Raw genomic sequence first — 17,091 nt, 5'->3', positions numbered from 1 at the left:
GCCCTATGACTGATGACAAAGAGGATCAAAAAAATTAATAAAGGATCAGTATGAGGATCACAGATAGTTGGGCTTGATAGAACCAGTGGAAAAGGGGAGCTACACTAATTCTTTCTGGAATGATCCGAAGCTCAGGCACTGTTCCCTCTCAGCAGCGATTTATTACTGGCATCTCCTCAACCCGATTAGAGTGAGGTAGAAGAATTGAGAAGAATCACAGATCATAACAGTCACAGGGGAAAGAGAGTATTATCTGGACTGTCACTTGATTTGCTTCAAGCTTACACTGACTATGCACTGGTCGCCTCAAAATGTAGCCTCCAAAATGCCTGAACACCACCCAAACGTTCAATTCTTAATAATAATGCACCCATTAGAAGCTAAGTTTCTCGAGGACAGGGAATGCAGGTCATAGTATGATGGCGCTCTCCCAGGTGCTCAGCATGGTGCGTAGCACTCAGTCAGCCCCTAGTAGGAAAAACTGCTGGATTGAATGAAATGAAGAATTTGGAAAAAATCCCAATCGAGCTTGCTGTAAAGAAAGGGAAGGTATTTAAATTAAATAAATGCTCCTACTGGTTATTTCACTTATTATTTCCAAACGGCGCTGAGCTTTGCCTTCTGGGATGCTCACTTTGTTTCCCGGGAACAAGAAATGAAGAGCAGGAAGAACGCACAGGCCACAGTTGTGACTTTCTAGATGTGACTCCTTCTTGAGGGCTAATATGGACCGTGAGGTAAGGAGAATGTGGTTGGAAGAACATGGAGTGTGGAGGAGCAGGCTCCATCTGAACCTTTTCTGGGGAGAAGTGGGCTTGAAGACTGTACACTATTGAAAAAGACAGATTGTTTAGAAATACATTTAAAGTCCCAAGTGGGACACGGGGCTTGATCACATAACCTTGTAACTACTAAAGCTCCTAGAATATAGGAAGCCCTAAATTAATGGTATTATTGTCCATAATAAATGCATAAAGGATTAAGCTCTGACCAGAAATAAATTTGAGATAGAATAGAATGGCAGAGGGCTACCCAATGTCTTATCAATTAATCAAGGATATTTGTTTAACACTTTGTGAAGGGTCTGGTATAAATTCCTTGGGAAAGTAAAATGATAATGGTAATTCAAATAAGGATAAGAATAATTGTAATAATTGTGGTATTTGTTAAATGCTCACTAAGTGCAAGGCAATATACTAAATACTGGGGTGGATAAAAGCAAATCAGGTAGGACACAGTCCCTGTCCCAAATGAGACTCACAGTCTCAATCCTCATTTTACAGATGAGGGAACTGAGGTCCAGAGAAGTGGAATGACTTGCCTAAGGTCTCATAATAGACAAGTGACAGACCTGAGATTAGAACCCATGAACTTCTGACTCGATGGTCTGTGCTCTATCCACTACACCATGCTGTTTCTCCTCCCCACACTGCCTCGCTTTAATTGCATCTTCTGTTTCGTCATATGTGATGGACCAGTAATGAAATGGTGTTTGAGAATGGGTGGAACTGGGGGACCAGAGCCCTGGGTCTTGAGAGGAGCCATGGACAATGAGATCAGAGCTTTGTCAAGGCTGATATGCAGCTGACTCAATCCTGGATTCATTCATTCATTTATTCAATCATATTTATTGAGCACTTAGTGTTTGCAGAGCAGTGTACTGAGAATGTGGGCGAGTACAATACAACGGCACACAGACACATTTCCTGCCCACAATGAGCTTGCAGTCTGGGTGAAGAGGGGAGACAGACAATTAATGTACATAAATAAAAAAAAAAACCTGTAAGATTTTTTCCCCCAGTAGGGTTTCCATGTCCATCTCCAAACCCAAGAGTACCATACCATCATTCCTCAATATCAGGGAACACTGAAAAATGTTTGACCCCACCAAGGAGGGGAGGCACAATGATACTCCACATTCCACCCCTTGTCTTGTCCCCTCCCCATTGATGTCAGTATGGAACATCCACCAAGTTCATGCAACTTCTTTAAGAGCTGGTGAGGGATGCAAGTTGGAAATGGGAGATGTCCTTCTCCCAAACATTCTCATCCTCTGTTTATTATGAATGATGAGAAATGGACTGATAACCGAGAAGGTAGAGGCCAACATCTTGAAATAATTTACCAGGTGAGGGGATTTTTTCCTCTCATTGATTAAAATGCTCAGGGTGTCTGTCTCTTGCCCATAGAGGAGGATGTAAAGAGTGACTAGGGCGACTACATTCTTGGCTGCCCTGATCTCAGGCATCATTCCGAGGGAGCGACCAGGTCCGTGGAGGTGCTGGACCTGCCGGTGATGCATGTGCAGGAGAAGCACCATGTAGCCACTGGCTGCACTCATGAGTCCCCCAAAGAACAGGTCCCGCAGGGAGAGGACCACCGCATTGACCAGGGTGGTGACTTCACTGACATTCACGGAGGAGCAATATTTGGTAATAAATGTCCTTTGATTATTTGTGAAGTTTAGAGGTCTGTCCATGTTCAGCAGTGTAGTTACATCTATCAGCAGACTGAGTACCCAAGAGAAGAGGTAGGAGGGAAGGATGCACTTCGGTAAGCTGACTTTGGCTCCTGCCCACCATGAAGTGGCAGGGCTGATGGTGATGGCCTGGAAGATGCTAAGGAAGCAGGTGGTACTGATGACAAGGCCCCTACCCACTCGGTGGACGTAGAAGACTATTTTACATCCAATGGCATTCAGGAAGTTTCTCAGCCCCCAAGCTGACATGGTCTCTGGGATTCCAAAACTGACAAGGGTGATGCTGTTGGACAAGGCCAGCTGGGAGAAGATGAAGTCTAAAGGATACATCTTGTGGCTGGTGAAGACCACTCGAGCATAAACAAGGAGGAGGAAGACATTCCTCGAGATCTCAATAATGATCTGTAGCAGAAGTAGGATACCATAGGATATCTCACTGGCATCCATTCTCTGGGATTCACAGCAGGAACATCGGGAGACTTCATCCAAAGGTATGTGGTCTGGAAGATGGGGAGGGTAAGAAGGTGCAGTGGGAAGACATACACACACACACATACTCTCAGAGACACACAAACACAGCACATAGCAGGATATGGAAAGATGACTAGCTCGGCATAATAATAGCAGTAATAATGATAATTCTGGTATTTGTTAAGTGCTTTTTATGCGCCAGACATTGCACTATGCAGTGGGGTGGATACAAGCAAAGTATGCGATTCATGAGTTTGTATCTATTGAACCCGATATCACATGATAAAAATGCACAAATCCCACATTTTTTCCAATGGTATTCATATAACCCATCTTACTGTCAAGCTAACAACAGAAGGGATCCTACTCTGGACCCACAAAATATTTAGTGAATATGGTGACTGACTGATAAACACTGGTAATAGGACAAGGTGGGCTGTTGTTTGTCCAAGGAGAAGAACCCAGCTCAGAACATCAGGAGATCTGGATTGTAGACGTAGATCGGCCCGCTGGTGCCAGGGGTTTTCAATTCTGACTGAAGAACTACCCAAGGCATTCCATGAGATGGACATGCCCCATGGATTTTGAGATCAATAGTAGGATGACGTGGGCCACAAAGAATTGCAGTGGCTCCAAAGGCTACTGTCTGTTGGGTTGCCGAGCTATAGCATTGGCACTGTGCTGCAGACAACAGATCCTGAATGTCAGTCACCTTTCCATGCCCTTCAAGTGTATTATAATGTAGGGTACATGAATCGATAGCTTTGTACCCAGCCTCAACTCATACGTGTATTGGTTTATTCAGTTACTCAATAAACAATTCCATATCTCTCTCTCTGAAAATCAACACTATTTTTTCATAGGAGAATTTTACCATCAGTGGATATAGTCTTCAAATATACAGGCCAACTATATGTATAATTTGATGTTTGTCTTTCCCTTTGGAAGGTGAACACCCTGTAGGGAAGCAAAGTATTTCCTCTACGTTTCAGACTTGCCAAGCGCCTAAAACAGGGTATTGACCTCAGTGGATGATCTGCAAATGTGACTATTATTTTGGTTTCTGTTAAGTGCTTACTGTGTGTCAGGCACTCACTGTTCTAAGCGCTGGGGTGGATACAAGATAATTAGGTTGGACACAGTCTCTGTCCCACATAGGGCTCACAGTCTTAATTCTTATTTTACAGACATAGGAGCTGTGGACCAGAGAAGTGAAGTGACAGGCCCAAGTTCCTCCAGCAGACAAATGGTAGAGTCAGGATTAGAACCCATGACCTTCTGACTCCCAGGCCCATGTTCTAGCCCTTAGGCCATGTCCTCTCCAACTACTACACATCTACTAGCGAAGCAGTGTGGTTTAGTGGAAAGAGTCCAGGCTTGGGTCAGAGGTTGTGGGTTCTAATCCAGACTCCGCCACTTGTCAGGTGGGTGACTTTGGGCAAGTCACTTCGCTTCTCTGTGCCTCAGTTCCCTCATCTGTAAAATGGGGATGAAGACTAGCTTCTATATACTCCAGCACTTGGAACAGTACTTGGCACATAATAAGTGCTTAACAAATATCATTATTATTATTACTCTAGGAACTAGGATAATAATGTTGGTATTTGTTAAGTGCTTACTATGTTCTGAGCACTGTTCTAAGCGCTGGGGTAGACACAGGGTAATCAGGTTGTCCCACGTGGGGCTCACAGTCTTCATCCCCATTTTACAGATGAGGGAACTGAGGCACCGAGAAGTTAAGTGACTTGCCCAAAGTCACACAGCTGCCAAGTGGCCGAGCCGGGATTCAAACCCATGACCTTTGACTCCAAAGCCCGTGCTCTTTCCACTGAGCCATGCTGCTTCTCCTAGTTGCTGCATCAACTAGGATGTGAATTCAGTTTTACTATAGGGCAAGTTTGAGCAGCTCAGTGTCCAAAGTGACTCCCTTCACGGCTCCCTGGGTCCCATCACCGCTCCCAAGTAGGATCACATGATTTTCCCCAACATAAAATTGCTGACCCGTTCCTCACAGCCCCTTTGCTCTACCGCGACTGAATGAAATATCTGGCAAAGACAGCCTCACCTTCCTCCACACCTTCGTCCATCCCTTACCCAGGCCACAGACAGTTGACCTCAAGTATTATTATTATTTTTATTACCAAACAGAAACTCCTAAGGCACACAACCTTATAGCCCCCCACCTACTTTCACATCAATGCAGCCCACACATTTACTTTCTCTACTGCCAACCTATTCACTGTATCCCCATTTCATCTATCTCACCATCGGCTTCCCGCCCACACCCTGCCTCTGGCCAGGAAAACCCTCTCTCTTCAAAACCGACCAACAATTACTTTCCCCACCTTCCTAGCCTTATTGAAGGCCTTCTCTGACTTTTTATTTCCTGTTGTCCCGCTCCCTTTTGCATTGCCCTGGTTTGCAGTCTCTATTCACACCCTCCCTCAGCCCACAGCACTTTTGTCCAATTCCATAATTTATATATTTATATATATATTAATGTTGGTCTTCCCCCTCTAGACTGTAAGCTTGCTGTAGGCAGGGAATATGTTTATTATATTATCTTGTACTCTGCCATGTGCTTAGTTAAGTGCTCTGCACACAAGAAGTGCTCAATTAATACAATCAATTAATTAATTGTTTATTAATATTCACAGAATGTGACCTTCTCAAGGGTCGAGTTCCATGTCCTATTCCCACCTGTGTCTTCTTTCCCGGCAGTTAATTTAGTGGTCTGCACAGAGTAACTATTAAAGAAATAATACCCCGACTACTATCATTGATGACCTGACAGGAGAGGTCCATGTAATTCGTGGGGTCCGGCAGCCTGTCACCACCATCCCTACAGTAATGACCTGAACCCAGTGGACTTCGTTGGAGATCAAGTGATAGTGATCTCCTGCTAATTGTGATGGGAAAGTTCCGGCTGAATTAGGATGTGGAAGCGGGGGGAGATGTTACTACAGAGGGCGTGGTTAAGAGACTGGAGCTTGTCTGCTGATTTTTCGAATTCTAGGGGGCACACGAAAGGCACTCAATCAATACTCTGGATTGATTGCCTGCTTGCTTGATTGCTTGGAGCCTTTGGAGATCGCATCCCTTTGGAGAAGTTAAGTGACTTCCCAAGGTCATACAGCAGACAAGTGGCTGAACCGGGATTAGGACCTATGTCTGTGGTCTTTGCACTAGGCCATGCTGCTTCTCTACTGGAACATCCATTCCTCTGGCCAAAGAAAGTCACACCGAAGTGCACAAATGCTTATGAGGGAATATAATGGAGTTATAAATCATGACGTCTGACTTGTACAAGTTTACAATTTAGTGAGACAGGACGTCAAGGAATGGTAATAATTGGAGTACATACTGCCTGCAGACCACGGTAATAAGCACTTGGGTGAGGGCAATGGAAGTAGGAAATAGGATCTTGGCTCTCAAGGAGTGTGGGAAAAAGGCTTGACTTACTTCTCTCACTAGTCCCACTACCATATGCCATGCGTGATTCGGAATTTTGGGGCCTTTGGTCCCTGTCCCTTTCCTCATCTCAGGGCTTTGGATCCCATTCCATCAACACCCCCTGTGAGGGAAGACCCATCTGCTTCCCACTGTTCTTGCTGAGCTACAACTTAAAGTCACAAACATTGAGCATCCTGTGTCTTTCTCCCCCATGAACCCTGAGTGGTCATTCCTACCGTCCCCTTTCCCCACAGTACACCATTTAAGTTGCATCATCTGTTCTGTGAGGTCTGGTGGATCAAAGACATAATGATCTTTGTGAAAAGGTGGAACCTGGGGACAAAAGCCTTCAGGATTGAACTGGGTGTCTTGAGAAGACCCATGCGCCTCAAGATCAGAGTTCACTCAGGGCTGAGAGGCAGCTGACTCACCTCCAGGAAACACTTGATAGTGAGGCTCAGGCCCCACTGTGCCTCCTCAAATCCCTCTTGTCCAAATCATTCCCTAGGATCAGAGAACCCTGGGCAGTGAATGTTTGACCCCATCAGGGGCCGGGAGGGCTCCATCTTTCTCCACACCTCATCCCTGATCCTTTCCTTTCCCCATTGATGTCAACATGGGACATCCAACAAGTTCATGCAACTTCCTTAGGAGCTGGTGAGGAATCAAAGTTGGAAATGGGAGATGTTCTTCTCCCAAACATTCTCATCCTCTGGTTGTTGTGAATGATGAGAATGGACTGACAACCGAGAAGGTAAAGGATGAGGGGATTTATTCCTCATATTGATTAAAATGCTTACTGACTGACTGACTCTTGCCCAAAGAGGAGGACATAGAGGGTGACTAGGGAAACCACACACTTGGCTGTCCAGACCTCGGGCATCACCCTGGGGTAACAACCAGGCCCATGGAGGTGCTGGACCCGCTGGTGGTTCTGTGCAGGAGAAGCACCATGTAGCCACTGGCTGCGCTCATGAGCCCCACAAAGAACAGGTCCCACAGGGAGAGGACCACGGCATTGACCAGAGTAGTGACTGTATTTGGATTAGTGGAGGAGCAGTATTTGAAAATGAATGTCATTTCAATATTGGTGATGTTGCGGGGTCCCTCCATGTACACCAGTGCAGTCACATCTATCAGCAGACTGAGGACCCAAGAAAAGAGGCAGGAAGGGAGGATGCTCCTGGGTAATCTGGCTTTGACTCTCGCCCACCGGGAGGCGCCAGGGCTGATGTTGATGGTTTGAAAGATGCTCAGGAGGCAAGTGGTGCAGATGGCAAGGCCCTGGCCCACTCGAAAGAGGTAGAAAGAAGAGGATTTTACATCCAACAGCATCCAGGAAGTTCCTCAGCCTCCAAGCTGACATGTTCTCTGGGATGCCAAGAGTGAGAAGGATGATGGTGTTGGCCAAGGCCAGCTGGGCGAGGATCAACTCTAATGGGTTCATCTTATGGTTGGTGAAGACCACGTGAGCATAAACCAGGAGGAGGATGACATTCCTCCACATGCCAATAATGATCTCTATTAGAATCAGGATCCCATAGGATATCTCTCTGGCATCCATTCTTTGGGATACACAGCAGGAACTTTGTGAGACTTTATCCAGAGGATCATGGTCTGGGGGATGGGTAAGGTTTAGAAAGTGCTGTGGCAAGGCACACACACACACACACACACACACACACACAAACACAGAGACAAACATGATATTTGATAAGTGCTTCCTAAGCTTACTAAATGGGCACTGTAAATTATTCAATTCAATTTGATCACATTTATTGAGCTCTTACTGTGTGCAGAGCACTGTACTAAGTGTTTGGGAAAGTATAGTACAGGAATAAAGAGAGACAATCCCTGCCAACAACAAGCTCCCAATCTAAAGGGGGGAGATAGGCATCAGTAAATGGCCATTAATATAAATAATGAAATTACAGATATATGCATAAGCTCTTTGGGGCAGGGAGGTGGGTGGAGGGAAGCAAAGAGAGTGAGTCAAGGTGGCACGAAAGGGAGTGGGAGATGAAGAAAAGTGGAGCTTAGTTTGGGAAGGCCTCTTGGAGAAGGTGTGCCTTCAATAAGATTTTGAAGTTGGGGGAGAGTCATTGTCTGATGGATTTGAGGAGGGAGGGTATTCCAGGCCAGAGGTAGGACATGGACCAGGGATCGGTGGTGAAACAGGTTAGATCGAGGCACAGTGAGAAGGTTAGCACAAGAGGAATGAAGTGTGCAGGCTGGGTTAAAGAAGGAGAGAAGTGAGGTGAGGTAAGAGGGGGCAAGGTGATGGACTGCTTTAAAGCCAATGGTGAGGAGTTTTTGATTGATAGGGAGATGGATAGGCAACCACTGGAGATTTCTAAAGAGGGGAGTGACATGCCCTGAATATTTCTGTAGAAAGATAATTCGGGTAGTGGAGTGAAATATGGACTGGAGTGGGGAGAAGCGGGAGGTTGGGAGGTCAACAAGGACTTTGATGCGGTCACTTAACTTCTCGGTGCCTCAGTTACCCCATCTGTCAAATGGGGATTAACTGTGAGCCCCAAGTGGGACAACCTGATTCCCCTGTGTCTACCCCAGTGCTTAGAACAGTGCTCAGCACATAGTAAGCGCTTAACAAATACCAACATTTATTTATTGTATTTAATCTAGGCAGTATAGGATGAGTGACTGTACTAACATGGTAGCAGTTTGATTGGAAAGGAAAAGGCACCTTTTAGCAATGTTGTGAAGGTGGGACTGACAGGATTTGATGACGGATTGGATATGTGGGTTGAATGAGAAAACAGAGGCAAGGATGACACCAAGGTTATAGGCTTGTGAGACTGGAAGGATGGTTGTGCCATCTACAAATCCAGGAGAGGACAGAGTTTGGGAGAGAAGTTAAGGAGCTCTGTTTTGTTAAGTTTGAGGTGATGGGAGGACTTCCAAGTAGAGATGTCTCAAAGGCAGGAGGAGATGCGAGCCTGGAGAGAGGGAGATAGATAAGAGGAGGAGGTGTAGATTTGGTTATCATCAGCACAGAGATAGTAGATGAAGGCTTGGGAGTGAATAAGTTCTCCAAGGGAATGAGTGTAGATAGAGAATGTAAGGGGACCAAGAACACAACCATGAGGGACTCTCACAATTAGGGGGTGGGAGGGAGAGAAGGAGTGTGCGAAGGATACTGAGAATGAATGGCCAGAGAGATTAGAGGAGAACCAGGAGAGGACAGAGTCAGTGAAGGCAAAGTTGAATAATTTATCCAGGAGAAGGGGGCCACAGTTTCAAAGGCAGCTGAGAGGTCGAGGAGAGTTAGGATGGAGTAGGAGCCATTGGATTTGGCAAGAAGATCATTGGTGACCTTTGAGGGGGTGTTTTCAGTGTAGCGCTCAGATGGATGCAAGCAAATCATGCAATACATGTGTTTGCATTTACTGAACCTGATATTAAATTGTAAAAACGTTATAACCCCACATTTGTTCCAATAGCATTCACATAACCCTCCTTGTTGTCAAGCTAATGACCGAAGGAATTGCCCCAAGATGATCCCGGGGTAACCACCATCTCAAGGTCAAATGCTATCTCGTGACTGCCCAAGCCAGCAAGGCGGAACTCGGAAGTGTGGGTGGGATACCACCCCCACAACCAAAACTGAAAGATTGACAGCCCAAGCTGGGAGTGCAGGTGTCCCTCGCCCCTTGCCAATCAAAGTAGGTATGGAGGAGGGGGGAGAGCAGAGTGTAGATAAACTGAGGCCAGAAGCTGGAATGGTCTAGGAGCACAGGTGATAAATACCTCCGGTCTCTGACTTTCTGGGTGGTAGATCCATATTCCCAGCATCTGGTTGCATGTCATCTCTGCCCAGAGCGTGGGATGACCGCTCTGTCTGCATGAAGCGAGGAGCCGTAGGATGGATGAATATCCTGCTGATATTCATTCATTCATTCACTCACTCACTCACTCACTCACTCACTCACTCACTCACTCACTCACTCATTCATTCATTCACTCATATTTATTGTGAGCTTACTGTGTGCAAAGCACTGTACTAAGCGTTTGGAAAGTACAGTTCGGCAACAAATAGAGACAATCCATACCCAACAACCGGCTCACAGTCTAGAAGGGGGGAGACAGAGAACTAAACAAAGCAAAACAAGTAGACAGGCATCAATAGCATCAAAATTTAAAAAATAGAATTATAGATCTATATACATCATTAATAAAATCAATTCTCCAGGGCTATGTAACACTTAAATGGATTCCTCCTGAGTAGGAAACATTCATGGGTGGGAGGTAGCTGCCTCACCACATGCGAACAAGGCATAAGTGAATTCCTTGTGGGTGGAACCTTGGTATGCTGCTACACACAAGTAACACATAAATATATTTCTCCCCATAGGGAACTCTAATATCATTACATAATCATATTCCTTCTGAAAGGACCTCCTGAAAGGGACGTTCAATTTGCCGTGTCTAAACTAATCAAATAATTAAATTCGCCTCGCGGAACAAACTTTGTGTAAAACTCAGCCTTTCTGAGCCCATTCTCTCTCTTTCTCTCGCTGTGTCGATTCACGAAGGAACCCATCCCTGGGCGATGGGTGATAGGAATCCCACAGTTTATTGACCTCAGGGGATGCTCTGTAAATGTTACTACTACTATAAATAGCAATAATTATAATGATGGCATTTTTTAAGTGCTTACTATGTGCAAAGCACTGTTCTAAGCACTGGGGAGGACTGAAGGTGATCAGGTTGTCGCACGTGGGGCTCACAGTCTTAATCCCCATTTTACAGGGGGCACAGAGGAGTTAAGTGACTCGCCCAAAGTCATCCAGCTGACAAGTGGCAGAGCCTGGATTTGAACCCATAACCTCTTACTCCCAAGCCCAGGCTCCTTCTACTGAACCACGCTGCTTTTCTACTTCTACTACCCACATCTACTACTACTATATTACTACTCTAGGAACTAGACAGTCAGGTGCACAAGAGGCAACCTGAAAGTGAATGATGTAAATTCAGTTTGACCACAGTGCAACTCTGAGCAGCTCAGAGTCCAGAGGGAAAGGTACAGTCTCCTTCCACAGCCCTCTGGGTCCTGTCACCATTCCATACGAGGAACATGTCAGCACATGTGTGTGCTTTTTCCTAAGGTAAAACTTTTGACTCTTTCCTCACAACCTGTTTGCCCCACAGTGGCTGAAAAGCATCTGCCAATTAGAGCCTCATTTCCCTACGCACTCCTGACAATCTCGTACCTCGGACGCAGACAGTCAACCTCAAACTGCTTCCTTTTGGAGTGTTGAGGTAAGAGAAGAGCCGCTGCAGCTTGAGGGCCCTATGTAATCTTGGGAAATCTAGTGGCCATAGTTGTACATTACTGCAACTTTGGGTACGCTGTGAACACTGAATCAAGAGAAGCCTGAGATTCGGCTCCTCTAGGCACAAGCCTCTACTGACTTAGTTTTTATTTTTTGCATTTGACCTTTTTTCTTATGATGTTTTAATGTTATATTGTTCCCAAAGTGTCTTTCTCCAGTCTTTCCCGTGAGTTCTCCCAAGTCTTTAATACAGTGCTCTGCTCACAGTAATCTCTCAGTAAATATGATTGACTAATACGATTGCAGCTAAATTCACAGATTGTGAGCTCTACAAGGTGTCTAATTCCCACCCTTTCATAGCATTTAGTACAGTAACCATTTAATAAATATCATTACCACAACTACTGAGCAGCATGGCTCAGTGGAAAGAGCATGGGCTTTGGAGTCAGAGCTCATGAGTTCGAATCCCAGCTCTGCCACTTGTCGGCTGTGTGACTGTGGGCAAGTCACTTCACTTCTCTGTGCCTCAGTTCCCTCATCTGTAAAATGGGGATTAAGACTGTGAGCCCCACGCGGGACAACCTGATTCCCCTATGTCTACCCCAGCGCTTAGAACAGTGCTCGGCACATAGTAAGCGCTTAACAAATACCAACATTATTAACATTATTATTCCCACCCTTTCATAGCATTTACTATAGTAACCATTTAATAAATATCATTACCACAACTACTATTAATGATTTAGGAAAGCAGCATTGCCTAGTGGATAGAGCATGGGCCTGGGAGTCAGAAGGACCTTAACCAGCTTCTGCCACTTGTCTGCTGAGTGACCTTGGGCAAATCACTCAACTTCTCAGTGCCTCAGTTTCCTCATCTGTAAAATGGAGAGTAAAACTGTGAGCCCCTGTGGAACAGGGACAATGTACAAACTGATTACCTTATATCTACCCCAGCCCATAGAAGAGTGTTTGACTTATAGTATCCACTTAAATACCATTATTATTATGAATATTAATGGCTTCTCATGATCCTTTCCTGTGGCCTAATTTGTGGGGTCCAGAGTTCCATCACTGCACTCACTGCAGTGATGATTTAAACTCAGTGGACAACGCTGGAGGTCAGGTGAGACTTGTCATCTGCGAATTATAATGCATATGATCAAATGGAACTGGGGTGGGGAGTGGATGGGGCAGACTTTCAGTGGAGGGTGTGGTTGAGAAGGAGGATCTTGTCTGCTGATCACTCGTACCCTTCCAAACCCCTAAGGTGCCCACAAGAGGGCTTCAGGAACCTTCTGTCTTTGGGTGGAAAAAAAAAAAAACAGGACAACAATGACTTAATAAGTTATCAACTCAGCTCTTGCTCAGATATATAACTATATCTGCACTCTTCAATCCCAGACGAGACCCAAGTTCCAAACCCCTGTTCTATTCTCACCATCTCCCAGCCCAATCATACCAAAGATCTCTAGCCCAGCACACATATCCTGTCCTGCTATACATTATATGTCTGGTCCCTGAGGCTGAAAGAAAGAGAAGAGAGGCAAGAAGTACCTCTGTCTTACTCACCTGTCCCCTGCTCTCTGGTTGGCTGGGAGGGTAGCTTGCTGAACAAGGATGGGGCTGAGGCAGCATTTATCAGCTGCTCTCCTCATCTCTTCCCTCCCTTAGGGAGTGACGTTTGTGTGTGTGTGTGTGTGTGTGTGTGTGTGTGTGTGTGCGTGTGTGTAAATGACTAATTGTGTATTAATCAGCTGTGACACTCAGATCTGGATCTCTGCTGCCCATCAGCCTGGGATTGTGAAACCCTGAGGTCTTTACAGTAGTTAGTTGCTGTTAATTTCATTGTCACAGGGAGGAATCACTGAACTACATCTAAAGGTGAAGAAACAGGAAGCAGTTTGGGGATCCAAATACAATTTAAGTGATGTATTGATCAAGCTCCCATTATCTGTCAATGATGTGTCCATTCTGAAGATCTAAGCTATCAACTTTCTCTGTGCTTTCCTTAAATTCCCAGCTAGATTGTTGGAGTGTTGAGGTAAGAGAAGAGCCGCTGCAGCTTGAGGGCCCTATGTAATCTTGGGAAATCTAGTGGCCATAGTTGCAACAATGATAACAATGAAAATAATGATATTGTAAACACTAATTATAATCACAATGGTGACATTTATTAAGCACTTCCTTTTCACAAATCACAGGAGTAGATACAAGTTTTCAGGCTGGAACATAGTCCCTGTCCCAAACAGGGCTCCAGTCTAAAGGGTAAGGGGGACAGCAATCTCCTCCGTACTTTACTGATGAGGAAATTGAGGCACAGAGAGGTTAAGCTACTTGTCCTTGATCACACAAGGTTAGAGCTGTGACTATATCACAGTCTCCTGACTTCAAATCCTGTATGTTTCCCACTACACTATGTATGTTTCCTTCTCCCTCTTTAATCTAGGGGCACACTAGGAAGGTTCCTGATTGGTGAGGGAGATAGGATTTTTTTATGGTAGGTCTTAAGCAGTTAATATATATCAAACACTGTTTTAAGCACTGGGGCAGATACAAGATAATCAGGTCAGGCAAAGTCTCTGCCCAACATAGAGCCCACAGCCTTAGCTGCCACTTTAAATATGAGGGAATTGAGACTCAGAGAAGCAAAGTGAACCCAAGCTCACACAGAAGAATGCTGCTCACACAGCAGAATGTGGCAGAGCAGTGAGTAGAACCCAGGTCCTCCTGACTTCCAGGACCGTACTCTATCCACTAAGCCAAGCTGCTTCTCTTGTGGGTAGGGTGCAGGCCTCCTCTTTATTCTCTTGTTCCTAAGTAATGATAATAATGATGGTATTTGCTAAGTGCTTACCATGTGCCAAGCACTGTTCTAAGCACTGGGGTAGATACAAGGTAATCAAGTTGTCCCAAGTGGGGCTCTTAGTCTTAACCCCCATTTTACAGATGAGGTAAATGAAGCACAGAGAAGTTAAGTGACTTGCCCAAAGTCACACAGCTGATAAGTGGATGAGATGGGATTAGAACCCACAACCTCTAACTTCCAAGGCCGTGCTCCTGCCACTAAGCCATGCTGCTTCTCTAAATGTTTAGTACAGTGCAGCATGCCCATTGGGCATGTAGTACAACTACTACTATTCTGGGTTTCAGTTTCCTCACCTGTAAAATAGGGATACTATCATCTTTTTATCCCTCTGCCCCAGCATCTACCCCCATAAGGGAAGATGTGAGGGTGCAAGTGAGATGAGAGTTGAAAAGCACTTTGTAAAAGTAAAAGCATTATATACAAATTTTGTGTTATAGTAACAGTGAAGGAATTCAATTACACTCCCAAAGATTGACTAAATAATTGATTCATTTGAGAAGTGAGAAAAGGGTGTTTGATAGAATAAAGACTATTTTATGGAACAACTAATCCTGCATGGAACTCACAAAGAAATATTATGTCCAGGATTATGGTTACAGTGAAGTGTGGTGAACGTGTTTATGTTCACCTCTCCCGTTAGACTGTAAGCTCCCTGTGGTCAGAGAACATGTAACCTCTTTATTCCAGACTTCCCAAAGCCTAGTGCAGTGAAGAGTACCAGTTGTGCCTCTCAAAAATGCTACTGTGGCTGTTAATAATGATTATGATACTTGTGAAGCTCTTACTATGTTCCAAGACCTCTTCTAAGTGCTGGGTTAGATACAAGTTAATCAAGTAGGATACAGGCCCAGCCCCACATGGGGCTCACATTCTTAATCCCCATTTTAACAAAGTAACTGAGGCCCAGAGAAATGAAATGACTGCCCAAGGTCACACAGCAGACATGTGGCAGAGCTGGGATTAGAACCCAGGTCCTTCTGACTCCCAGGCCATTGCTCTCTCCACTAAGCCGTGCTGCTTCTGCTACTGTGACTTCCACTATTAGAGAGTGATCCATTTAGAAATAGTAAAAAAACTGAATTGCATGCTAAACATAATGGAGAGACTGTTTTAGATCACTCTACTAGAGGCTCTCTTAAAAGTGTTCAAGAGAGCAAAAATCCCATCAGCCAAAAATTGAATTATCAAGCAGAAAAGCTGCATGGCTAAGTGGTAAAGAAGAAAGAGATCATCAGAGGGGATGCAATTGGAGAATAACAGTGTCAATATGACAACCACAAATGGTTGGGCTTGGTGGGAAGTCTGTCAAGAAAAGGAGCTTTGTTGATCCTTTCTGGAATGATGAGAAGCTCCCTCTCAGCAGTAATGCATGACTGGTAACTCCCCAGCCAGATCAGATTGAGATAGATACCTAGAGAATATACAGATCACAGCGGTCACAGGGGAAAGAGAGTATTTTCTGGACAGTCACCTGATCTGTTTCAAGTTTACACTGACTTGTTTCAACAAAATGTAGCTCCCAAAACACCTAAATACCACCTAAACATTCAATTCTTAATAATAATGCACCTAGTAGAGGGTAAAATCCTTGAGGACAAGGAACGTGGGTTATAGTGTGGAAGGGTTCTCCCAAGTGTTCAGCACAGTATCTAGCACTCAGTCAGTGCTTATTAAGTAAAACTGATGGATTGAATGAAATAATAATAATAACAATGACTATATTTGTTAAACGCTATGTGCAGTGTTCTAGGCACTGGGGGAGATACAAGGTCATCAGGTTGTCCTACATGGCACTCACAATCTTAATCTCCATTTTACAGATGAGGTAACTGAGGCACAGAGAAGTTAAGTGACTCACCCAAAGTTACATAGCAGACAAGTGGCAGAGCCGGGATTAGAACCTGCGAACCCTGACTTCCAAGGCCGTGTTCTTGCCACTAAGTGACGCTAAGTGAAGAGCTTGGGAAAAAAGTCCAAATTGAGTTTGCTGTAAAGAGAGGGAAGGTATTTAAATTAAATGGATGGTACTGCTGGTTCCCTCATTTATTATTTCCAAACCATGCTGAGCCTTGCCATCTGGGGTGCTCTCTGTCTCCCAGGCATGAGGAATAAAGAGCAGGAAGAACCTTTTAGTTGTGACTCCATCTACCAGAGAAAAGCCTCCAGATGCCTTCAGGTGACCAATTTGTTATAATAATGATAAAATGATAATTATGGTACTTGTTAGGAACCAAGCACTGTTCTAAACACCCATATGGAACTCACAGTCTTAATCCCCATTTTACTGATGAAGGAACAGAGGCACAGAAGAAGTGCAGTGATTTGCCCAAGGTTACACAGTAGATATGCGGCAGAGTCTGGATTAGAACCGGTCCTTCCAACTCCCAGGCCCGTGTTCTACCCACTAATCCATCCCCAACCTGCCCTGCTCCCGGCCCCACACTCTGCTATTCTGCCTATAATTCAGGTGCCAGCTATTCTCATCCCTGAGAGCACCTCATCTTCCCTATAACTTCAACTCATCT

At 44.9% G+C, this 17,091-nt stretch overlaps 1 protein-coding gene and 1 pseudogene across 1 annotated transcript; both read right to left on the bottom strand.

Annotated features, from left to right (window-relative positions):
- Positions 1-1,975: 1,975 nt before the first annotated feature.
- Positions 1,976-2,926, bottom strand: ORNANAV1R3263 (vomeronasal 1 receptor ornAnaV1R3263). Its single transcript, NM_001253655.1, has one exon. It carries the CDS (start codon positions 2,924-2,926, stop codon positions 1,976-1,978), a length of 951 nt encoding a protein of 316 aa, NP_001240584.1.
- ORNANAV1R-PS4064 (vomeronasal 1 receptor ornAnaV1R-ps4064 pseudogene) lies at positions 7,038-7,967 on the bottom strand (annotated as a pseudogene).

This window comes from Ornithorhynchus anatinus, chromosome 15, assembly GCF_004115215.2.
Source record: "Ornithorhynchus anatinus isolate Pmale09 chromosome 15, mOrnAna1.pri.v4, whole genome shotgun sequence".
NCBI lineage: Eukaryota > Metazoa > Chordata > Mammalia > Monotremata > Ornithorhynchidae > Ornithorhynchus > Ornithorhynchus anatinus.
The sequence above is the reverse complement of the archived record's forward strand: the minus strand, read 5'-3'. Positions and strand labels throughout refer to the sequence as shown.